General features: G+C 69.5%; 1 protein-coding gene across 4 annotated transcripts in view; it reads left to right on the top strand.

Annotated features, from left to right (window-relative positions):
- PTPRS (protein tyrosine phosphatase receptor type S) overlaps positions 1-21,605 on the top strand; it is a 39,208-nt gene extending 17,603 nt beyond the window's left edge. Inside the window, exons 6-33 of one of the 4 annotated variants that reach the window (XM_062185277.1) lie at positions 2,834-3,103; positions 3,288-3,869; positions 4,446-4,579; positions 4,689-4,833; positions 9,535-9,840; positions 10,414-10,607; positions 11,963-12,080; positions 12,323-12,928; positions 13,276-13,373; positions 13,885-14,138; positions 14,368-14,461; positions 14,544-14,759; positions 14,845-15,002; positions 15,199-15,210; positions 15,305-15,417; positions 16,299-16,346; positions 16,813-16,910; positions 17,114-17,237; positions 17,369-17,544; positions 17,700-17,819; positions 17,990-18,144; positions 18,288-18,573; positions 18,872-19,050; positions 19,270-19,396; positions 19,476-19,601; positions 20,223-20,377; positions 20,471-20,606; positions 20,839-21,605. In XM_062185277.1, the coding sequence (XP_062041261.1) occupies positions 2,834-3,103; positions 3,288-3,869; positions 4,446-4,579; positions 4,689-4,833; positions 9,535-9,840; positions 10,414-10,607; positions 11,963-12,080; positions 12,323-12,928; positions 13,276-13,373; positions 13,885-14,138; positions 14,368-14,461; positions 14,544-14,759; positions 14,845-15,002; positions 15,199-15,210; positions 15,305-15,417; positions 16,299-16,346; positions 16,813-16,910; positions 17,114-17,237; positions 17,369-17,544; positions 17,700-17,819; positions 17,990-18,144; positions 18,288-18,573; positions 18,872-19,050; positions 19,270-19,396; positions 19,476-19,601; positions 20,223-20,377; positions 20,471-20,606; positions 20,839-20,907 (5,099 nt within the window). In that variant the 3' untranslated portion in view covers positions 20,908-21,605. The remainder of the gene's footprint in view (positions 1-2,833; positions 3,104-3,287; positions 3,870-4,445; positions 4,580-4,688; positions 4,834-9,534; positions 9,841-10,413; positions 10,608-11,962; positions 12,081-12,322; positions 12,929-13,275; positions 13,374-13,884; positions 14,139-14,367; positions 14,462-14,543; positions 14,760-14,844; positions 15,003-15,198; positions 15,211-15,304; positions 15,418-16,298; positions 16,347-16,812; positions 16,911-17,113; positions 17,238-17,368; positions 17,545-17,699; positions 17,820-17,989; positions 18,145-18,287; positions 18,574-18,871; positions 19,051-19,269; positions 19,397-19,475; positions 19,602-20,222; positions 20,378-20,470; positions 20,607-20,838) is intronic. The other 3 variants (XM_062185280.1, XM_062185279.1, XM_062185281.1) reach the window with 3 other exon arrangements.
- Positions 21,606-23,586: the final 1,981 nt, after the last annotated feature.

Genomic DNA, 23,586 nt, shown 5'->3' with positions numbered 1-23,586 from the left:
CATGTGCCTACTATATACCAGCTGCCAGCCCTGTGCCCGGGCACGTGCCTACTGTATACCAGCTGCCAGCCCTGTGCCTGGACCATGTACCTACTGTATACCAACTGCCAGCCCTGTGCCTGGGCCATGTACCTACTGTATACCAACTGCCAGCCCTGTGCCTGGGCCATGTACCTACTGTATACCAGCTGCCAGCCCTGTGCCTGGGCCATGTACCTACTGTATACCAACTGTGCCAGCCCTGTGCCTGGGCCATGTACCTACTGTATACCAACTGTGCCAGCCCTGTGCCTGGGCCATGTACCTACTGTATACCAACTGCCAGCCCTGTGCCTGGGCCATGTACCTACTGTGTACCAACTGTGCCAGCCCTGTGCCTGGGCCATGCGCCTACTGTGTACCAATGTTGCCAGCCCTGTGCCTGGGCCACGCACCTACTGTATACCAGCTGTGCCAGCCCTGGGCCACGCGCCTACTGTGTACCCGGCCCTGCTCCAGCCAGCTCCGTGTCACCTGACAGCTCTGCAGTGGGGACACAGGTGCAGGGAGGGCAGGTGGGGTGCAGCCACCTCCACCCGGAGTCCCGACCTCCCTGCCCCTGGGGTGGGGGGCACTGAGGAGGGCTGGGCTGGTTTGCCCCGAGGGCTCTTTCTCCACGAGGATCCCGCGGCGCACGCCTGCGTTCTGCCGTGGCCAGGGGCGGGGGGCTCCGGGGAAGCCACGGCCTGGCCTCTCAGACCCCGATTTCCAGCCCCGCACCCATCCCATGTGTGTTTTTGGTTTGTGATTTCCGTTTGGCTTTGTTGGGCATCGCGTTTCCTTTCCGATGGGGTTTCTGTTTGATTTTTATTATTATTATTTTCATGATTCTTGTGTTCTGGTCGTTTTTGGTTTGATTTCCCCCTTTGTCCCCCTGCTTTGGTTTCGGACGTCGGCGGCGGCGTCTTCTGTCGCGGATCAATTCGCTCCCCCACGCTCACTCCCATCGTGTTCCGTTTCCATGACAACACTGCGTGGGTGCCCCCCACCCCCACCCCAGCCACACCGCTGGCCTGCACCGCGTCCGCCTGCCCCGGCCTGGCCGGACCGGGCTCCCCAGCCCCAGCGCCGCGCGCCCCTCCCCCGTGTGCATGGCCCCGCCCCTCCATCCTGGCTCCGCCTCGGCCCCCACGTCCCAGGGGCTCCATTTTCTGAAGGGCCCTAGCTCGCACCTCCCGCTCGGACCCAGGAAGCCAGCATGGAGGAGAGGGCGTCAGGGCGATCTCACCCACCTCGCGGAGCCCCAGCCCCACCCCGCGAAGCCCCGGTGCCTGTGCTCGGCTTCGCCGGGTTTCCAGGCCGTCACCTGTGCAGGTGGCACGCGAGCCCCCCCCCCCTTCCGAAAATGGAGCCTGCCCCCCCCCGGCGTGCAACATCCGCACGCGCCTCCCGCCGGGAGACGCAGGGAGCGCGTCCTGTCTCCCGCGTCCCTTGTGACGATATTAAACCCCCACGTGCCACTGCCAGGGCTGGGATGTGACCACGCGACGCCGTCCCATGGCCACATCCGCTAGAGTCGGAGCGCACCACAGCGGGCCCGCCCCTGTCCCCGGCCCCCCTCGCTCTCTCACCGCCCTCTTCCTCCTCCTCCCCCTCCCTCCTCCCTCCCTCCCCACACAAACTAACACCAAGGCCCCTGGAATCAGGCCTTTCATTCTCTCTCTCCCTCTCTCTCTCTCCCTCTCTCTCTCCCTCTCTCTCTCTCTCTCTCTCTCTCTCTCTCAACCTACTTTGCATGATGTTTGTGACTCTTGAGAGCTGCATCTACCGATGGAAACTTGTCAGATCCGACAGAAGCTTCTAGAAGAGTTTCTATACGCAAAAACCACAAAAATTTCATTAACGTTTCTCATCTTTCCCCTAAAGCCTCTGGGGGAGGTGGGGTGGGACCCCGACTCCCCCCAGGGCATGAGGGCCAGGGACTGGGCTTCCAGGCCTGGCGTGTCCCTGGGGCTCAACCCTCCCATGGCCCGTGTCCGGCGCCCGGTGTCCCCCTGGGAAGCCAGGCTCCAGAGGACCCGCCCACAGCCTGGCCCCGCCTGCAGCACGGCCAGGCCCCGCCCATGCCCACCTGTGCCCCACCCATGACCAGGCCCCGCCCACACCAGCGCTCAGCAAAGATGAGAAACCGCTGATAAATTTTTGTGTTGGTTCCCGGCAGAGCCCGTCGCTATAGGATGATGCTTCTTGTCTCGGTCTCTATCGACCTCTATTGTTTGTGAAGTGCCTTCCTTTGACGTTTCCGTTCCCTTGTGTTGGAATTTGGTTTTTTCATTTAGTTTCCGTTATCTTTTTCCTTTCTTTTTGTTTGGGGGGGGAGTGTTCGCCGTGGGGGAAGGAGCGAGCCCTGCTTAAGTCGTTCTCCACTCTCTCCCTTGTCTCTCTCTCTCTCTCTCTCTCTCCCCTTCTCCCCCCCCCCCGCCTCCACCTCTCTCCCACTCCCTCCCTCTTCCTCCCCTCTCTCCCCCTCCCCTCCCTATCTCCCCCCTCTTTCCCCCTCCCTGTCCTTCCATCTCCCCCCCTTCTCTCCCCCTCCCTCTCCCCCCTCCCACTGTCTCCCCCTCCCTCTCTTCCACTCTCTCTCCCCCCTCCTTGGTCTCCCCCCTCCCTCTCTCTCCCTCCCTCTCTCCCCCTCCTCTGTCTCCCCCCTCCCTCCCTCCCTCTCTCTCCCTCCCTCCCTCCCTCCTTGTTCTCCCTCTCTCCCTCCCCCTTTCCCCCTCTCCCTGCCCCTCTCCCTTTCTCCCTACTCCCCCTCTCTTCTCCCTCTCCCACTCTCCCCCCCACCCCGCCCCAGTGCGCCGCGTGGCCCCCCGCTTCTCCATCCTGCCCATGAGCCACGAGATCATGCCGGGCGGGAGTGTGAACATCACGTGCGTGGCTGTGGGCTCGCCCATGCCCTACGTGAAGTGGATGCAGGGCGCCGAGGACCTGACGCCCGAGGACGACATGCCCGTGGGCCGCAACGTGCTGGAGCTCACCGACGTCAAGGACTCGGCCAACTACACGTGCGTGGCCATGTCCAGCCTGGGCGTCATCGAGGCCGTGGCGCAAATCACCGTCAAGTGTGAGCCGCCCCACCAGCTGGGGAAACCCGTGGGTGGGCGGGGACCCTCGCGCCCCCCGACCGAACCCCTGGGAGGTCCCCTGCACGTGCCAGCCCGGGGGCCGGGTGCTGCGCGGAGCGGCGGGGCTCAGCAAGGGCGGTTTTGGGCGTCGGGGGAGTCACCCTGCCCTCCCCCCCCCCGCAGCCCTGCCCCGAGCCCCCGGGACCCCCGTGGTGACGGAGAACACGGCCACCAGCATCACCATCACCTGGGACTCGGGCAACCCGGACCCCGTGTCCTACTACGTCATCGAGTACAAGTCCAAGAGCCAGGACGGCCCGTACCAGATCAAGGAGGACGTCACGACCACGCGCTACAGCATCGGCGGCCTGAGCCCCAACTCCGAGTACGAGGTCTGGGTGTCGGCCGTCAACTCCATCGGCCAGGGCCCGCCCAGCGAGCCGGTGGTCACGCGCACTGGCGAGCAGGCCCCGGCCAGCGCGCCCCGCAACGTGCAGGCGCGCATGCTCAGTGCCACCACCATGATCGTGCAATGGGAGGAGCCCGTGGAGCCCAACGGGCTGATCCGGGGCTACCGCGTCTACTACACCATGGAGCCCGAGCACCCCGTGGGCAACTGGCAGAAGCACCACGTGGACGACAGCCTGCTCACCACCGTGGGCAGCCTGCTGGAGGACGAGACCTACACCGTGCGCGTGCTGGCCTTCACGTCGGTGGGCGACGGGCCGCTGTCCGACCCGGTGCAGGTCAAGACACAGCAGGGAGGTGAGGCCCGCGGGGCGGGGCTGGAGCGGGTGTGGGGCAAGGCTGGGGTGTGGCCAGGCCAATGAGGGGCGGGGCCAAGGCGGGATGGCAGGAGGCGGGGCAAGGGTGGGGTCAAGGCGGGGCGGGGCTCCTGTGTGCAGGGCCCTGCGGCCCCCCTCCAGGCCGACGCTGGCCTTTGTGGGACGATGAATGCCCGTGGCCAGGGCCTCTCCCTGGGGCAGCTGCGGGCCGGGGTGGGGGTGCGCTCTCTGCGGTTTGACCTTTTCTTTGGGGGCGCACATCTTCAGAACTCGAATTCTGGCCAGGCGGGGCGCCCACCCGAGTCGGGGAAGCAGATGGCTCCTGCTCTGGCGCCGCGGGCGGGTACAGGAGGGAGATCCGTGCAATGCGCCCCCTCTCTAGTCACCTAATTCGCACCTAGCGCACTAGGGTGGTTGGAGATGGAGATCGTTTTGTTTTCTGAGGGACGAGGAGCAGGTCGGGGAGTTGGAATGGACAGGAGGTGACGGGGTGGGGGGCGGGGGTGTTCGGAAGCGCTGGGAGCCGCCCCGCATCTGCTCCCTCGCCGCCCCCCAGTGCCCGGCCAGCCCATGAACCTGCGGGCCGAGGCCAGGTCGGAGACGAGCATCGGGCTGTCCTGGAGCCCGCCGCGCCAGGAGAGCATCATCAAATACGAGCTGCTCTTCCGGGAAGGCGACCGCGGCCGAGAGGTAGCGGCGGGCGCGGGGCGGGCGGGCGGGGCCTGGGTGCGCCCGCCCCGCCCCGTGCCTGCCTGACGCCGGCTCCCGCCCCTGTCTGCCCCCGCGCGCCCGCCCGCAGGTGGGCCGCACGTTCGAGCCGACCACGGCCTTCGTGGTGGAGGACCTGAAGCCGGACACCGAGTACGCCTTCCGCCTGGCGGCGCGCTCGCCGCAGGGCCTGGGCGCCTTCACTTCTGCCGTGCGCCAGCGCACGCTGCAGTCCAGTACGTGTCTCCCGGCGCCCGGCCCCGCCCGGCCCCGCCCCCACCCCTGCTGTGCCCGGCCCGGGGCTGGGGGCTCGCGGCGCCCCAGGGTGAGGTCCCGATCCGGCCGGCTGGGGACAGGGCGGAGTCAGAGCAGACGCCAGGTTTGGGGGGGCGTGCAGGCTCCCCCCCCCCGCTGCCCCGAGTTCCTCGCCGTGCCCGCCCGGCCTCTCTGTCGCACACCCCGCCGGCTCCCCGCCGCGCCGGCGCCTCCCCCCCGCCTCCCCGCCCCTCCGCAGTCAGTCACGGCTCGGCCACCCCAGGCCTGTTCTGGAAGCTTCCACGAGCGCCTGGGCGCGTGCGCGCTGAGCCGGGTCGGGTCAGTCTCGGGCAATGCCGCCGGGGAGCCCCTGCCCGCAGCCCGGCGGGGCGTGTGCGTGCGTGCGTGCGTGCGAGCGAGCGAGGTGGAGGTCAGTGAGGGGGGCCTGTGGCCCACGAGGCCGGCAGAGGCGCCCAAGGTGAGTACGCGCTGGTCTCAGCTCACCAACTCGGCCCGGCCAGGCAGTGGGGCGAGCCCGGCAGGTGCTCAGGGCCAGGCGTGTCCCGGGGGCTGACGGCCCCTGGGCCGGGCGCAAGGGTAGGTGGAGGCCAGGCCCGCGGGCGGAGCGCGGAAGGTAGGTACCCGGCCGGCACGTGCAGCGTCTGTCTCTCTTGGTTTCCGTTTCTGTTTTGTTCTTTTTATGGTTTCCTCCTCATCACCGCCATCGCCATTGTTGATTTTGGTTCCACTCCCCCCGCCCGCCCCTCTCCGCGCCCTGCCCCGGGGTGGCTGGTCAAGAAATGGGGGCGGGGACCCCGGCGGGGCCGCTGGTGCGCGCAGGGCAGGGGCCCCTTCCGGAGGCACCGGCGGGGCGGCTCCGCGTCCCTGGGGGCCCAGGGACCGGCGGACTGACGGGCGTGCGCCCGAGACTGGCAGGGCCCGGGGAGCCGCCGTGGGCATGTCCGGCGCCGTACGGTGGGCGTGCCCTATGTCCAGCGATGGGCGTGGCCAGAGCCTTATGGTGGGCATGTATGGCGCCGGCGGTGGGCATGTCTGGTGCCCCATGGTAGGCGTGCCCTATGTCCTGCAGTGGGCGTGCCCGGCGCCCTTGAGCCGCTGCAGCCTGGACCGGGTGCAGACCGGGTCCTGGCTCTGCCCCCCAGCCCGCTCTTAGGCAACTTCCTGTTTCTGAGCCTCAGTTTCCCCACTTGCTGGGTTTGAGGGGGTTTAGAGGGGTGCCCGCGGAGCAGCCAGGGTGGTGCTGGGCTGCAGGCGGGGTCGGTTCTCTCCGCACCGGGGCGGCGAGCGGTAAATGAGAAAGCACTCAGCGGGTGGGCGCATGGAGACCTGTCTGGAAAGCACGTGAGGCGCTGGGCGCGCAGTAGGTGTGCAGGATGTGGAGTGGGCGTCAGGCACTCCAGTGCAGCTGCTCGGCACAGGCTGCGACTGCTGCCCCTGGAGCCCCCCGCACACAGTAGGCACTTCATGACAGTCTGCTGTCTTTTGGCAAAGCCCTGGCATGCTGCCTTGCACACAGTAGGTGTGCAGTCTACAGGAGCCATTGCTGTTCCTCACTGTGGCCCCCAGGGCACTGTGCCTGGCACACAGTAGGTGCTCAGCACACGGGGGTCAGTGCTGTTCCTGTCTCGGCCCTGAGCACTGTGCCCGGCACACAGTAGGTGCTTAGCACACGGGGGTCGGGGCTGTTCCTGTCTCGGCCCTGAGCACTGTGCCCGGCACACAGTAGGTGCTTAGCACACGGGGGTCGGGGCTGTTCCTGTCTCGGCCCTGAGCACTGTGCCCGGCACACAGTAGGTGCTTAACACCTGTTCTGTAAGCCCCTTAGTATAGCACCCAGCTATGGAGGGTAGGAACTTCCTGTTTCTCAAAGGCCCCAGCACACAGTAGGTGCCTGAGCTGCGGGGCTGTCCCCTGGCTGAGTGACAGCTGCCGTGTATGGTCCGCGGGCTTCCACGCGGCACCCGGCACACAGTAGGGACTTGAGGTAGACTGTGGTCTGCAGAGTTTGGGCAGGAGGAGCTGGGACGCGCTGAGCCCGGTGCATGGTGCAGGGGTTGGGTAACAGGCACTTGTGTTACGCGTGGGCTGGCGCATAGTAGGGCTGTGTGGAACCCACCATTAGGCTGGCATCAGCCCCAGGCAGCACAACTGATGAACAGGTGGAAACAACAGCTTCACCGTGGCCCCCGCCCTCGGCACCACGCCTGGCACACAGTGGGTGTTTACCAACCAGCGCTCTTGCTGTGACTCTTCGGAGTTGACATAGTGCCTGGCACACAGTAGGTGCCTAATAGGCATGGCTTCTTTGCCGGACCCCTTGCCATGGGGCCCGGCACACAGTAGGTGTTCAGGGCTTTTACAAGCCTATGAAGCCCTTGGCAATGCCTGGCACACAGTAGGTACCTAATAAATGCTGCATCTATTGCTGTTCCTCTTTGTGATGCCCGGCACACAGTAGGTGCTCAATAGAGCTTTTACAGCTCCTTCCCTTTGGCACACAGTGGGTGTTCACTCAGTAGAGGTTTTCCCGTTTTTGAAGCCCCTGGAAAGTGTCTGGCGTGCAGTAGGTGCCTAATACACAGTGCTTCTGTTAGTCCTCTGTGATTGCTGGCACACAGTAGGTGCTCAGTAGAGCTTTTATTGCTATTCCTTTTGGCATGGTGTCTGGCACATAGTAGGTGTTCACATGTAGGGCTTTTACTGTTCTCTGAAGCCCCTGGGAAGTGCCTGGCACACAGTAGGTGCCTAGCAAGTGCTGCCCCCTTAATGTGCCTGGCACACAGTAGGTGCCTAGCAAGTGCTACCCCCTTAATGTGGTGCCTGGTACATAGTAGGTGCCTAGCAAGTGCTGCCCCCTTAATGTGGTGCCTGGTACACAGTAGGTGCCTAGCAAGTGCTGCCCCCTTAATGTGGTGCCTGGTACACAGTAGGTGCCTAGCAAGTGCTGCCCCCTTAATGTGGTGCCTGGTACATAGTAGGTGCCTAGCAAGTGCTGCACCCCTTAATGTGGTGCCTGGTACATAGTAGGTGCCTAGCAAGTGCTGCACCCCTTAATGTGGTGCCTGGTACATAGTAGGTGCCTAGCAAGTGCTGCCCCCTTAATGTGCCTGGCACACAGTAGGTGCCTAGCAAGTGCTGCACCCCTTAATGTGGTGCCTGGTACATAGTAGGTGCCTAGCAAGTGCTGCACCCCTTAATGTGGTGCCTGGTACATAGTAGGTGCCTAGCAAGTGCTGCCCCCTTAATGTGCCTGGCACACAGTAGGTGCCTAGCAAGTGCTGCCCCCTTAATGTGCCTGGTACACAGTAGGTGCCTAGCAAGTGCTGCCCCCTTAATGTGCCTGGCACACAGCAGGTGCCTAGCAAGTGCTGCCCCCTTAATGTGCCTGGCACACAGTAGGTGCCTAGCAAGTGCTGCCCCCTTAATGTGCCTGGCACACAGTAGGTGCCTAGCAAGTGCTGCCCCCTTAATGTGGTGCCTGGCACACAGCAGGTGTTCGGTCCGCTGTGCCCCTGGGAAGTGCCTGGTACACAGCAGGTGCCGAGTAAGTGGGCCTTCTATTGCTGTAGCGCTCGGCATGGTGGCTGGCACACAGTAGGTGTCCACTCAGGACTTTCACTATTCTGGGAAGCCCTTGGGAAGCGTCTGGCACATAGTAGGTGCCTAGCGGTGCATCTGTTGCTGTTCTGTGTGATGTTTGGCATACAGCAGGTGCCTAGTACGTGGGCTTCTGCTGCACCCCTTAATGTGGTGCCTCGCACACAGTAGGTGTTCAGTAGGCTGTTACTATGGGAAGTGCCTGGCACACAGTAGGTGCTCAGTAGGCTGTCACTCTTCTGGGAAGTGCCTGGCACACAGTAGGGACCTAACGATGAGGTCTCTGGTTAGCCCTTGGCATGGTGGCTGGCACACAGTAGGTGCTCATGTGGTGTGGCTTTTATCTTCTGGGCAACCCCTGGAAGCGCGCGCCTGACACGTGGTGCGAGGATCACGCATCCTTACGATTGCGGGCACGCAGCAGGTGCTCAGTAGGTGGGGCTTTCATTGCGATTCCCTTTGGCACACAGTAGGTGTTCGCTCAGTAGGGCTTTTCCTGTTCTGTGAAGCCCTGGAAAGTGGCACACAGTAGGTGCTCTGTAAACAGACGCTTTTACAACTTCCCTGTGAGGCCTTGGACAAGTGCCAGGCGCACCGTGGGTGCTCAGTGGATGGGGCCGATACTGCTGCGCCCCCGTGCCAGGCACACAGTAGGTGCTCAGTGGACACGCACACACGAGGTGCTCCCTAGGCAAGTGCCATGCGCACAGTAGGTGCTCAGTAGCCTGGCGCTGGGCACACAGGGGTGCCCGGGAGGACCGCCCCGCTCCCCCGGCCCAGGCGCACGGCAGGTGCTCGGTAGGCCGGCGCGCTGGACAAGCGCCCCCGCCGCGGCCCGCCGTGCGCCCCGCCCCGCAGGTGCGCCCCCGGGCCCGCGCGCTCTTGGCCAGCCCTCCCGGCCCCATCCCGCCTGCCCATCCCACCTTCGGTTGACACCCGCTTCTTTTGGGTCCGACTTCTCTTTGGTTCGGTTCTGTTTTGTTTGTTATCATCTCCTTTTTTATTTTCTCTCTCCCATCTTTTGTTTCCCCGCCCTCCCCTCCCCCACGCCCCTCCCCCCGTAGAACCGTCCGCCCCCCCCCAGGACGTTAAATGCGTCAGCATGCGCTCCACCGCCATTTTGGTAAGTTGGCGCCCGCCGCCGCCGGACACGCACAACGGGGCCCTGGTGGGCTACAGCGTCCGCTACCGCCCGCTGGGCTCGGAGGACCCGGAAGCCAAGGAGGTGAACGGCATCCCCCCAACCACCACCCAGATCCTGCTGGAGGCCTTGCAGAAGTGGACGGAGTACCGCATCACCACGGTGGCGCACACAGAGGTGGGACCCGGGCCCGAGAGCTCGCCCGTGGTCGTCCGCACCGACGAGGACGGTGAGCACCGCGGGGCCCAGGGAGCCGCGGAGCCAGGGCCCGCACAGGGAGCCGGTCCGGCCTGCACTGGGGCCACGGAGCTAGAGCCCACAGAGGGAGCCAGCGCGTCCCGCACCGGGGCCGCGGAGCCAGGGCCCCTCCGAGGCCGGCGGCCCGTGGGCAGATCGTGAGCGGGGAAGTGGGGCGGTGGCGGCCCTTTGGACCTGGCCAGCCACGGCAGGGCATCTGTGGGCCGGGGGCGGACTGAGAAAGAGCTCTGTGCCCGGTGAACTGGAGTTGCCGCCCGCGGGCGCGTGGGCCGGCTCTGCCTCTGGGTGGCCGCCCCCGCCCCCGGGGCCTCGGTGTCCCGATCTGGGAGCAGAGACCGCCAGGCGGGGCGCCCCCGCGGCGGCACAGGCGTACACCATGCCGGGAAGGCCATCTCAGCGGTGGTTCAGGGGCTGGGGGCTCCTGGCGGGCCTGCGGGAGGGCCGAGCGCGCCCAGCGGCCACTCGCGGCCCCGCCAGCCCCGGGGCAGAGCGGAGCCTCCTCCCGTAACGGCCCCGCCGCCTCCCCTCCCCTCCCGCCCGCCAGTGCCCAGCGCGCCGCCGCGGAAGGTGGAGGCGGAGGCGCTCAATGCCACGGCCATCCGCGTGCTGTGGCGCTCGCCCGCGCCCGGCCGGCAGCACGGCCAGATCCGTGGTTACCAAGTGCACTATGTACGCATGGACGGCGCCGAGGCCCGCGGGCCGCCCCGCATCAAGGACGTGATGCTGGCCGACGCGCAGGTGCGTCCCGCGGGGTGGGGCGGGCGGGCGGGGCGGCTCCTCCCCTCCCTGCTCACCTGCCGCCTCTCTCCCCCGCCGCCGCCTCCCGCGCTCAGTGGGAGATGGACGACACGGCCGAATACGTAAGTAGCGCCCGGGAGCCGTGCGTTCCCGCGGGCCGTGCCGTGCTGTGCCTCCTGCACGCCCCCCGGGAAAGGGTCTCCTCCACGGGGCCCCCACGGGGCCCCAGCCACCAGGCTTGCACGGGACAAAAGGGCAGCCCAGAGCACGGACCCGAGTGGGGACCTGCTGAGCTCCTGGGAGGGGACCCAGCCTCACCCCCAGGCGCTCTGCGGTGCGTCCCAGGCTGCCTGTGGGCCCTGGCCTGGTAAGGCACCGCCCACCCGGTCGCTGGCTCTGGGTCGGGAACCGTGCACTCCCCGTGGGTCTGGGGGTGGCCCTGAGTGGGCCGCGGCTCCGGAGGGCCGAGTGGGAGCCTCGGGGCAGGAGACCCTGGTTTCGTGCAACCCCGTCCCCTCGCATGCCGGCCAGTGTTGGGTGTGCATGCTGCCACCCCGGGCGCACGTGGCGGCAGGAGGTGCGCGCAGGTGCGCAGGTGTGAGCTCCTACTGTGTGCGTTTCTCCGCCGGGGGCTTGGAGGGCTCCGAGCCACCTCCCTGTGGTGGGGCACAGGCCAGGGCAAAGGAGGGGCGTTGGTCCGGGCCAGGCACACGTGCACGGGGTTGGGGGGACTCCTGCCTGGCAGGGGCTGGGCTGAGACCCGGGTGCACACACTTAGCTCTGGTGAGTGGTGCTGCGCGCTTCCGGGGTGTAGTGAACCCCAGTGAGCGTCCCTTGCACGAACAGGCTGACACAGAACCCAGGAGGAACTAGAGAAGCCTCGACTGGGAGCACCTTGGTTTTGTCGTTGCCGTGATGTGTCTGAGTGGCCTACATGGCTTGGCATAGCTGTGCGCCCTCAGCGCTGGCGCCCAGAACTCCTGCAGCCAGAGCTCTGGCTCCCATGAGTCGGTGCAAAGCAGTTCTAGCAACCCTGCGGGTGGAGAGACACAGGGCAGCCCGTGCAAGGGTCCTGGGGCCAGGAGACACACAGAGCAGGGGTCCCGAGGCTGGACCGCGCCTGCCTGTGGCAGGAACAGCGAGGAAGCCCACGTGGCTGGAGCAGAGCGGGCCTTGCGTGCCCCCCACCTCGCCTTTCTGGGCACCTGAGGGTGGCTGCGGGGGGGCGGCGTGGGGCAGAGCAAGGTCTGGAGGCCCCCGGGCGCGAGCTGCATGTGCGTGCTCTCTGCATGAACTCGCGTGCACGCGTGCGCCCCGGGCCCTGCGCTGACGCCGCCGCACCTGCCCGCCCGCAGGAGATGGTCATCACCGACCTGCAGCCCGAGACCGCCTACTCGGTCACCGTGGCCGCCTACACCATGAAAGGCGACGGCGCTCGTAGCAAACCCAAGGTGGTGACGACCAAGGGAGCAGGTGCGAGCCCCGGGCGTGTGGGCGGTCCCCTCATCCTTCACGCCCCGCCCTGCGCCCTTCCGACCCAGCCCTTGGCTGGCGTCTCTGCCCCTCAGCCAGGGCTGCCCTCGTCCCGCTCCCGCTGCCTGGAACCTCCAGGAAGCCTCCCGGGGAGGGCCCCTGTGTCGGAGCTCCAGGAGCCCTGGGGCGGGGTCCCTGACCCTTGTGCTGACCCCGCACCCCCCCATTCCCCCCCCCCGCAGTGCTGGGCCGCCCCACCCTGTCGGTGCAGCAGACCCCCGAGGGCAGCCTGGAAGCCCGCTGGGCGCCCCCGGCCGCCGGCGCGGACGACACAGTGCTGGGCTACCGCCTGCAGTTCGGCCGCGAGGACTCGCCGCTGGCCACGGTGGACTTGCCGGCGTCGCAAGAGCGCTACGCGGCGCCGGGCGCGCACGGCGGCGCCACCTATGTGTTCCGACTGGCGGCGCGCGGCCGCGGGGGCCTGGGCCAGGAGGCGGCGGCGGCGCTGCACGTGCCCGAGGGCGCGCCCCGCGGGCCCCCGCGCATCCTGGAGGCGGCGGGCAACGCGTCGGCCGGCACCGTCCTGCTGCGCTGGCTGCCGCCCGTGCCCGCAGAGCGCAATGGCGCCATCATCAAGTACACGCTGGCCGTGCGGGAGGCCGGCGCCGCGGGCCCCGCGCGGGAGACGGAGCTGCCGGCGGCGGCCGAGCCGGGGGCCGAGACGGCGTTCACGCTGCACGGCCTGCAGCCAGACACGGCCTACGACCTCCAAGTGCGCGCGCACACACGCCGGGGCCCCGGCCCCTACAGCCCCCCTGTCCGCTACCGCACGTTCCTGCGGGACCAAGGTAGGCGCGGCGACGCCCGCACCACGGCCGGACCGGGCCTCGCGCCCACCCCCGCCCCAGCCCCTCCCCGCACCCCCCCGCCCAGGTAAGTGGCCGCTCGTGCTCGATCACGCTCGCTCCAGGCCAGTCCGACCGAGGCTCCGGCATTGGCACAGGTGGGACGCCGCCCCCACCCCCTCCCGTCTCTCTCTGCAGCCGCGCAGGGCGCTGGGCCAGGGCAGGCAGGGCCAGGCAGGAAGGCCACGGGCACGGGCACGGGCACGCGCCGGCAGGGAGCACGTGGGCCGCCCGCGCGCCCCCGCTCACTGCGCCTCTCCTGTGCTCTCTCCCCTGCCCGCGCGGCGCAGTCTCGCCCAAGAACTTCAAGGTGAAGATGGTCACCAAGACGTCGGTGCTGCTGAGCTGGGAGTTCCCGGAGGACTACGCCTCGCCCTCGCCCTACAAGGTGCCTGGCCGGGGGCGGGGCGGGGGCGGGGCTCCGCTGCGCTTCGGGCCCTGTCTGGATGCCGGGCCTGCGCGGAGCTGGCTGGGGTCAACTGGGATCAATACTCAGTCTAGGTTCAGTTTAGTTTTGTTGCTGTTGATTAGAAGGGTGGAGGGAAGGAGAGAGCGCTTCCATCCGCTGGTTCACTCCCCGAATGGCCACAGTGGCCAGCGCTGGGCCAGGCAGGAGCCAGGATCTCCTTCCGGGTCTCCCACGCGGGTGCAGGGCCCCACACGTGGGCCGTCCTCCGCTGCCCTCAGGCCGTCAGCAGGGAGCTGGATCGGAAGTGGAGCAGCGGGGACGCGGCCTGGGGTTTCGGTGGCGTCTGGGAAGGCTTGGCCCTCCGCCCCCCAGCTTGGGGTCGCGGCTCAGCGTTGAATCGCGGAATAGCCGGGGTTTGGCGCTCAGTGTGGCTGAGCTGGGCCCGAGGCCGGGCGCAGAGGCCGGCTGATCGCGCCCGCCCCGCCCCCAGATCCAGTACAACGGGCTGACGCTCGACGTGGACGGCCGCAGCAGCAAGAAGCTGATCACGCGCCTGCGGCCGCACACCTTCTACAACTTCGTGCTGACCAACCGCGCGGGCGGCCTGGGCGGCCTGCAGCAGACGGTCACGGCCTGGACCGCCTTCAACCTGCTCAGCGGCAAGCCCAGCGTGGCCCCCAAGCCCGACCCCGAGGGCCACATCACCGTGCACCTGCCCGACGGCCAGAGCCCCGTGCCCGTGCAGTACGCGCGCCCGCCCAGGGCACCCTGGGGAGCGGGTGGGAGACGGGGGCCCAAGACCTGGCGGGCCCCGCGGGCGCTGCAGCTGGGGCGCTGCGGGACGCACGGGAATCCGTGCTTGCATTGCGCGGGTCGGGCCTGGGCTCAGGGGTCCGGCGGCGTGGGCGGGGCCGGCCTGCGTTGGGGTGCAGTGGCCTTGGCGCTCCCCGCCCACGCCCCCGTCTCTGGGCAGGAGCTACTTCGTCGTGATGGTCCCGCTCCGCAAGTCTCGCGGCGGCCAGTTCCTGACCCCGCTGGGCAGCCCCGAGGACATGGACCTGGAGGAGGTGAGGCCCGGCACCCCGGCTCTGGGGGGCGCCCCCGCCCCCACCGCCGCCCGCGGGCTCTGAGCACCCCCTCCGCCCGCAGCTGCTCCAAGACGTGGCCCGGCTGCAGCGGCGCAGCCTGCGCCACTCGCGCCAGCTGGAGGCGCCCCGGCCCTACGTGGCCGCCCGCTTTGCCGTGCTGCCGGCCGCCTTCCACCCCGGCGACCAGAAGCAGTACGGCGGCTTCGACAACCGCGGCCTGGAGCCCGGCCACCGCTACGTGCTGTTCGTGCTGGCCGTGCTGCAGAAGAGCGAGCCCGTGAGTGCTGGCCGCGGGGGGGGGGGGGGGCCGCGGGGCGGGGGGAGGGAGCCGCCCAGGCGCTGACGCGCGCCCCGCCCCGCAGACCTTCGCGGCCAGCCCCTTCTCAGACCCCTTCCAGCTGGATAACCCCGACCCCCAGCCCATCGTGGACGGCGAGGAGGGGCTGATCTGGGTCATCGGGCCCGTGCTCGCCGTCGTCTTCATCATCTGCATCGTGATCGCCATCCTGCTCTACAAGAAGTGAGCGCCCCCCAGCACGGAGGGCTCCCTGGAGGAGGAGGTGCAGGGGGGCGCGGGTGGCGTGGCCTTCCTGGTGGGGGAGGCGGGCAGTATAGGCCCCCTGGAGGAGAGGAGGCGAGGGTGGGGGTGGAAGCTGCCCGCCCCTCACCTCTCCCCTGCTCTCTCCCCTCACCTGTGCCTGCACCGCCGGGAGCAGCAAGCCCGACAGGTGAGCGCCATGCCTGCGTCGGGGGCGGGGCCTGCGGGGGGCGGGCCCTGCCCTGGTGCGCCCCGCCCACCGCCTCCCGTCTGCGCCCGCACAGCAAGCGCAAGGACTCGGAGCCCCGCACCAAATGCCTCCTCAACAACGCGGAGCTCGCCCCGCACCACCCCAAGGACCCTGTGGAGCTGAGGCGCATGAACTTCCAGACGCCCGGTACGAGCGGGCCGCGCCGCCCGCGCCCCGTGCGGGTGGTTCTGAAACCGGGGAGGCCGCGACCTGGGACTGGGCCAGGCGGCAGCCGGCAGCCAGGGGCTCCGTCCGGGTCTCCGCGTGGGCGCAGGGCCCAGCACCGGGGCCGGCACCGCTGCCTTCCCAGGCCATTAGCAGGGCGCGGGGTTGGACGTGGAGCAGCCGGGGCTCGAACCCGCGCCCACGCGGGCTGGCGGCACCGCAGGCCGAGGCTTTACCTGCTACGCCACAGCGCCGCGCCCGAATTACGTTTAACTGATGGCTGCTGTCTCCTCCACCGTCCTGGCTTTGGCGTGCAGCTCTGAGTTTTGTGGCCTTGCCCAGGCCCCGCCCACGCGCCCCTCCCTACGGGGCTGCAGCCCCCTCCCCCACCGTGGGCCACGCCAGCTGCCCTGAGCTGGTTAAGGGAATTTCATTTAACGGGCGGCTGCTGTTTCTCTGGGGCTCGCGGCCCGAGTCCGTCCCACCCGTGCTGTCTCCACTCTTGCCAGCCGATTCCCTCCAACCAGAGATTTTCAGCGTTGGCCTTTAACCGATGGCTGCGGTCAGGGCTCAGGCCCCGCCCCTCAAATGCCCGCGTCTGTCGGTAACTGCTGGCTGCAGCCCTCTGTAGCGATTGGGCAGGGCCCCGTGTCCCTCCCTGGGTGTGATCCCATGGCGCCTCGGGTTTCGTCCCGATGGGGGTTTCACACACGTGTATTTAACTGATGGCTGCCGGCCGCAAAACCCGTGGCATGGGCCCCGTGTCCTTCCGCCCCCCGGGCTGCTGGGGGTGGCGGGCGCAGGGCGCGGTCCGAGGCGGGGCCGTGGCCGTGGCCCTGACGCGCGGTTTGCTGTCTCTGCAGATGCGGGCCTCAGCAGCCCCCTCAGGGAGCCGGGGGTTCACGCGCAAAGTTAGTCCTGAGTCTCTGTTCTCCCCCAGCCTCTCCATCCGGCCTCCTGCCCCGCGTGCCCGCCCGGCCCGGCTCCCGGAGGGCAGGCTCTGGCCCCGCGCGCCGCCGGGCAGGCCCCAGTGCCCCATGGCCAGGGCTCCTGGGGGCCCTCGGGGGTGCTCCTGCGCCCGGGGCCCCTTTGGCCCACCCGGATCTCGGGAGGGAGAGCCAGGCTCGACCCCCACATCCGCCTTGGGGGAGCAGGCGGGGCCAACCGGGACACGCCCCCCACGCACATACTGTGGTCCCGTGACCCTAAACAGACAGGAAGGCAGGGTTTGCCCTGACACCCCCCCCGCCCCCACCACCACTGTGTGCCCTCCCCTGCGGGTGGGGCGGGGAGGGGCCTCCCTGGCGATCGGACCCTTGAGGCCACCGCAGCCCCGCCCCCGCCGCCCATGACGCCGCTGGCTGCTCTCCCCCGCAGGCATGCTCAGCCACCCGCCCATCCCCCTCGCCGACATGGCGGAGCACACCGAGCGCCTCCGGGCCAACGACAGCCTGAAGCTCTCGCAGGAGTACGAGGTGAGCGGGCCGGGCGCGCGTCCCCGGCCTGCGCCTGCGTCTGCCCCGCACACGGTGCCCGCGCCTGCCTCCCGGCACCTGTGCCCTGACCCCGCCCTGTGCCCTGACCCCGCCCCGCCTCCCTGCACCTGTGCCCTGACCCCGCCCTGTGCCCTGACCCCGCCCCCCGCCCCGCTCTTACCCTGACCCCGCCCCTCCCGCAGTCCATCGACCCCGGGCAGCAGTTCACCTGGGAGCACTCCAACCTGGAGGTGAACAAGCCCAAGAACCGCTACGCCAACGTCATCGCCTACGACCACTCCCGCGTCATCCTGCAGCCCATCGAAGGTAGCGGCCGCCCCGCGGGAGGGTCCACTGCTGGCCGCTGTCCCCACGCGACCCCTCCCCCCTCCCTGTGCCCCCGCCGCCCCCGCGGGCACCGAGCCGGCCTCGACCCAGGGCCTCTGCCCTGGCCGCAGGCATCGCGGGCAGCGACTACATCAACGCCAACTACGTGGACGGCTACCGGCGGCAGAACGCCTACATCGCCACGCAGGGGCCGCTGCCCGAGACCTTCGGCGACTTCTGGCGCATGGTGTGGGAGCAGCGCTCGGCCACCATCGTCATGATGACGCGGCTGGAGGAGAAGTCGCGGGTGAGGGCCCGCCGCCGCCCCCGGACAGCCCTGCCCCCGGCTGATCCCAGCTCTGGCCAGCCCTGGTTCCCGGCCCTGGACAGGCCCCGCCCCTGGCCGCCCCCACCCCCGGCCAGCCCCCCGCCGCTCACCCCGCTCTCCCCCACCCTGGGCAGATCAAGTGTGACCAGTACTGGCCCAACCGCGGCACGGAGACCTACGGCTTCATCCAGGTCACGCTGCTGGACACCATTGAGCTGGCCACGTTCTGCGTGCGGACCTTCTCCCTGCACAAGGTGGGCGGGGCCGCCGGAGCGAGGAGGGGAGGGGTCGGGGTGCCCCCGAGTCTAGGCCCGAGGGCCTTGGAAGCGGGAGCAGGTGCGGCCCGGCCTCGCCCTCTGGGGGGGACCCTCGGGACCCGCGCCCATGAGAGGCTCAGGGCCACCTCCGTGCCCCCGCCCCCCAGAACGGCTCGAGTGAGAAGCGCGAGGTGCGCCAGTTCCAGTTCACGGCGTGGCCCGACCACGGCGTGCCCGAGTACCCCACGCCCTTCCTGGCCTTCCTGCGGCGCGTGAAGACCTGCAACCCGCCCGACGCAGGCCCAGTGGTGGTGCACTGCAGGTGCGCGGTGCGCGGTGCGCGCCCCCGGCCCCGCTGCCCCGCGCCCGCTCCTACTGCCCCGCACGCGCCCCCGGCCCCGCCGCCCAGAGCCCTTGTCCCCGCCACCTCGCGCGCGCCCACCCTCGGCCTGGCTGTCCCCGCAGCGCGGGCGTGGGCCGCACGGGCTGCTTCATCGTCATCGACGCCATGCTGGAGCGGATGAAGCCCGAGAAGACGGTGGACGTGTACGGGCACGTGACGCTGATGCGCGCGCAGCGCAACTACATGGTGCAGACGGAGGACCAGTACAGCTTCATCCACGAGGCGCTGCTGGAGGCCGTGGGTTGCGGCAGCACCGAGGTGCCGGCGCGCAGCCTCTACGCCTACATCCAGAAGCTGGCGCAGGTGGCGCCGGGCGAGCACGTCACGGGCATGGAGCTCGAGTTCAAGGTGGGCAGGCGCAGGGCGCCCACGCTATGCCGCCCCCCAGCCCACGGCGCCTGGCAGGGGCCGGGCTGGGGGCCGCGGGGGCGGGGTGGAGAGCGCAGGGCGCCCACGTTGACGCTGACGCCGCCCGCTCGCAGCACCTGGCAGGGGCCGGGCTGGGGGCCGCGGGGCGGGGTGGAGTGCGCAGGGCGCCCACGTTGACGCTGACGCCGCCGGCTCGCAGCACCTGGCAGGGGCGGGGCTGGGGGGCCGCGGGGCGGGTGCCCACGCTGACGCCGCCCGCCCGCCCGCCCGCCCGCAGCGCCTGGCCAGCTCCAAGGCGCACACGTCCCGCTTCTTGAGCGCCAACCTGCCGTGCAACAAGTTCAAGAACCGCCTGGTGAACATCATGCCCTACGAGACCACGCGCGTCTGCCTGCAGCCCATCCGCGGCGTGGAGGGCTCCGACTACATCAACGCCAGCTTCATCGACGGCTACAGGTGCCGGCCCGGCCCGGCCAGGAGGGGCTGCGCCTTCCGCTGGCGGCCGCTGTCCCCGCGGGGACCCCAGCAGGAGCCCGGGGGGGGGGGGCGCCGAGGCTCAGAGGCGCAGGGGCCAGCAGCGCCGTCCCAAGGGCGTGTCCACCCTGGGGCTGGCGCTGTGCCGGGCGGGGCGGGGCGGGGCGGCTCTCCCCCGACCCCGCGCCTGCTCTCCCGCAGGCAGCAGAGAGCCTACATGGCCACGCAGGGGCCGCTGGCCGAGACCACCGAGGACTTCTGGCGCATGCTGTGGGAGAACAACTCCACCATCGTGGTGATGCTGAGCAAGCTGCGGGAGATGGGCCGGGTGAGCGGGCGGGGCGGGGCGGGGCGGCCGGGGCCGTGGGGGCGGGGACGCGGGGCTGACCGCGCCCCCCCCCCCGCAGGAGAAGTGCCACCAGTACTGGCCGGCCGAGCGCTCCGCCCGCTACCAGTACTTCGTGGTGGACCCCATGGCCGAGTACAACATGCCGCAGTACATCCTGCGGGAGTTCAAGGTCACGGACGCCAGGGTGAGCGCGCGGGGCGGGAGGAGGGGGCCGCGGCCGTGTGGGGGGGCCGTGTGCGGGACCGGGCGTGGGGGTAGGTGGGGGGGCCTTGTGCGGGACCGGGCATGGAGGGAGGCGGGAGCCGTGTGCGGCCCGGGCGTGGAGAGGCTGGGGGGGGGCGTGTGCGGAGCCTGGCGTAGGGGTAGGTGGGGGGAGCCGTGTGCGGCCCAGGCGTGGAGGGAGGCGGGGGGCCGTGTGTGGAGCCCGGCGTGGGGGTAGGTGGGGGCCGGTATGTGGCCCGGGCGTGGGGGTAGGTGGGGGCCGGTATGCGGCCCGGGCGTGGGGGTAGGTGGGGGGCCGTGTGCGGCCCGGGTGTGGGGGTAGGTGGGGGGCCGTGTGCGGCCCGGGTGTGGGGGTAGGTGGGGGGCCGTGTGCAGGACCGGGCGTGGGGGTAGGTGGGGGGGCCGTGTGCGGAGCCCGGCGTGGGGATAGGTGGGGGCCCATATGCGGCCCGGGTGTGGGGGTAGGTTGGGGGGGCCGTGTGCGGCCCGGGCGTGGAGAGGCGGGGGGGGGGCATGTGCGGCCCGGGCGTGGAGGGAGGCGGGGGGCCCCGTCCGTGTCCACACAGCGCCGCGCCCCCCCCAGGACGGCCAGTCGCGCACGGTGCGGCAGTTCCAGTTCACGGACTGGCCGGAGCAGGGCGTGCCCAAGTCGGGCGAGGGCTTCATCGACTTCATCGGCCAAGTGCACAAGACCAAGGAGCAGTTCGGGCAGGACGGGCCCATCTCGGTCCACTGCAGGTGGGCGGCCGGGCGGGGGGTGGGGTGGGGTTGGGGGGGTGGGCGGGGCGGGGGGGGCCGGCGCTCACCGCAGGGCTCGCTCCACTCCCGCAGCGCCGGCGTGGGCAGGACGGGCGTCTTCATCACGCTCAGCATCGTGCTGGAGCGAATGCGGTACGAGGGCGTCGTGGACATCTTCCAGACGGTGAAGATGCTGCGCACGCAGCGGCCCGCCATGGTGCAGACGGAGGTGCGGGGCGGGGCCGGGGCGGGGCCTGGGGCGGGACCTGGGCGGGGAGTCCGCTGACTCCACCCCAGCCCTGCTCCCGCCATGGTGCAGATGGAGGTGTGGGGCGGGGCCGGGGCGGGGTGGGTGGCTGCTGACTGTGCCCCAGCCCGTACTCCCGCCTTGGTGCAGGGGCCTGGGCGGGACCGGGGCGGGGCATCACCTGACTCCGCCCCGCTCCGCCCCGCCCCCGCAGGACGAGTACCAGTTCTGCTACCAGGCGGCGCTCGAGTACCTCGGCAGCTTTGACCACTATGCAACCTAAGCCATGGTCCCGCCCCGGCCCCGGCCCAGCAGGCAGGCGGGCGGGCGGGCGGCGTGGCGGGGCAGAGCCCGGGGACAGTGCCGCCCGGCCCGGCCGCGCCCTCGGATACTTGGCACATTCCTCACTTCCTGGATTCCAGAACCAACGGCCCCGGGGTGGGGGGCGGGGGGTGGACACGGGCGCCCCCGGGGCGGGGCGCGGGGCGGACGCCCCTCCCCCAGGCAGCCGCGGGGGGGCGCTGGCCCGCGTGGTCCCGTTTTTGTAATCGTGTATTTTTTTTTAACTTTTTTTTTTAAGAACAAGAGACCGCATTCGATGAGTTTTTGGAGGACGCCGCTTGTCCCCGTGCGGGTCCGCGGCCGTGCCTCCCGGGGACCCCCTCTGGGTCCCCAATTTTCTTTTTTCTTTCTTTGCCCCCCCCCATTCATTTTTATAGATTTTCAGACATATCGAGGGCAGTCCCGCAGGGGGCCCCGCCCCGCCCCAGTGTCAAGTTCGAGTTCCCGGCAGGGGGCGGGGTCCCTGCCCCGGCCCCCTCCTCCCCTGGGTGGGGGGCGCCGTCTGGGGCCGAGGCGGGAGTTTTTCTCTTTGTACGAGAGCGGGGCCGCCGCGCCCTGGCTGTCCGTCCACACGGAGGCCCGGCCCCTGCGGGTGTAGATAATACCGACTTTGTATTAAAGGAAGCGCGTCCAACCCCGGCCGCGTGCAGTCTGTGAATCCCGGGGCGGAGGGCGCGGGGGGCGGCCCGGGCCTGCGGCGGGGGGGGGGGGACTTCGGGGCCCGCGGGGGTCGGGCCGGGCCGGGCTCAGCGCAGCCGCGCGTCCTCGCGGGGGTCCAGAGACCCCGGTTCTCCCGGTCCAGCTCCCGCCGACGGCCGTGGTGCGGGGCCCCCGATGGACCCCTGGCCCGACCCTGGCCGTCGCGGCCATTTGCGGGGTGACCCTCGCATGGGGGGTGGGCGACTTCTCTGCAGCAAATCTGTTTTTAAAAACCAAGTAGTCGAAGACACGGGGGTTATGACGGAGGGACAGGTTTATCAAAGGCGCCCCCTCCCCAAGTCCCGGGACACCCAGGGAAAGCGTCAGGAGGGCGGGGGCGTGAGTGACAGGCGCGCCGCAGAGGCCCAGGGAGCTTGGCTCCGGCCAGGAGCCCCGCGGGCGGGAGGAGAGGTCGGTCGGTCTTCCATCCACCAGTTCACCCCAGATGGGTGCAGTGGCCAGGGCCGGGCCAGACTGAAGCCAGGAGCTCCATCCGGGCCTCCCACGGGTGCAGGGGCCCAGGCACGGGGCCGTCCTACGGTGCCTTCCCGGGCTATAGCAGGGAGCTGGGTCAGAAGCGGAGCCGCCGGGACTCGAACCGCGCCCACAGGGGATGTCGGTGTTACAGATGGCCGCCTAGCACGCGCCACGCTTGCCCCAAGTGGGGACTTTTAGAACGTATTTACAAGTGAGGCTTGGGTTAAAGGAGTCCGCGTCTGGGATGCAGCCAAAGGCATATCTAGAGGTAAATTCACAGCCTAGAACACTTAAAAGACAGTTCAGAAGCAGAGGCGCAGCTGTGTTGCCGCGGTCCAGCTGCTCCTGGGCGCCTGGCTCGAGTCCAGGGCGCGGCACGGGAGCGGACCCTGGCGCTGGTTCCTGCTCCCTGGCTGTGGCTCGGGCTGGGCCTAACGACCGTGAGCGTCTGAGTGGTGGCCCAGCAGGCGGCGGGGTTTGCGGGCTCTGCCTTCCCAAGCAGTCAGTCAATGAGGGGAGGCAGCTCTGTGCCCAGTGGGTAGAGCCGCCCCCGGCAGCGCCATGCTCGACGGGCAGCGGCCCCAGGCCCGGCTCCTGCGCTCCGAGCCAGCTCGCTGCGGACACGCCCGGGAGAGCAGCCGGGGACGGGCCAGGTGCTGGGCCCCGCACCCACTGGGAGGCCCGCACGAGGGCCCTACACCCGCCCGGGAGGCCCGCATGGGGCCCCGCACCCGCCCGGGAGGCCCGGAAGGGACCCCTGCACCCACTGAGGGACCTGGACGGCGCCTCTGCACCTGCCTGGGAGAGCCGGATGGGGCCCCTGGCCCCTGGCTTTGGCCTGGCCCGGCCCTGGCCGCTGTGGCCATGCGGGGAGTGACCCAGCGGACGGAAGATTCAGTCTCTCTCCCGCATACTCTGTAACTCTGTTTAAAATAAACCTTTTTTATTAAAAATAAAAATGGAATAAACTCAAAGGGTAAACGGTGACTCGCTGGGCGCAGGCGAGGGCTTTCATGTTGCCATGGAAACCTGAGACCGCTGAGAACCGGTCTCGGGGAGCGCGAGCGGGGGTGGGGGGCGGAGGCCCAGGGTGGGGAAGGGGCGCGCGCGGGCACAGGCGGGAAGGGGGGCGCGCGCCGGTGGCCGGGCCAGCAGGGAGCCGGGACCCGGGGACCCCGGGAGAACAAGGACCCGAGCCGGCCCCGCCTGCCCCTGGCTCCTGCTCCGAAGGCCCCCACGGCCTCCCGGCCAGGCCCAGGCCCAGTGCCCCCGCAGGTGCCCCCGCAGGCAGGCCCAGGAGCGCCCCCAGTGCAGGGGCGGGGCCTGCGCTGGGCTCAGGTCTGGGCGCCTCCCGCCCTCCAGAGGGAGATGCAGCCCGGTCTGGGGGACAGAACCTGCCACAAGGCTCCACCCCCTTACCAATGACTGACACGCAAGAGGCCAA

This window comes from Lepus europaeus, unplaced genomic scaffold (genome assembly GCF_033115175.1).
Source record: "Lepus europaeus isolate LE1 unplaced genomic scaffold, mLepTim1.pri SCAFFOLD_334, whole genome shotgun sequence".
Lineage (NCBI taxonomy): Eukaryota > Metazoa > Chordata > Mammalia > Lagomorpha > Leporidae > Lepus > Lepus europaeus.
This window is presented reverse-complemented; position numbering and strand designations above follow the sequence as displayed.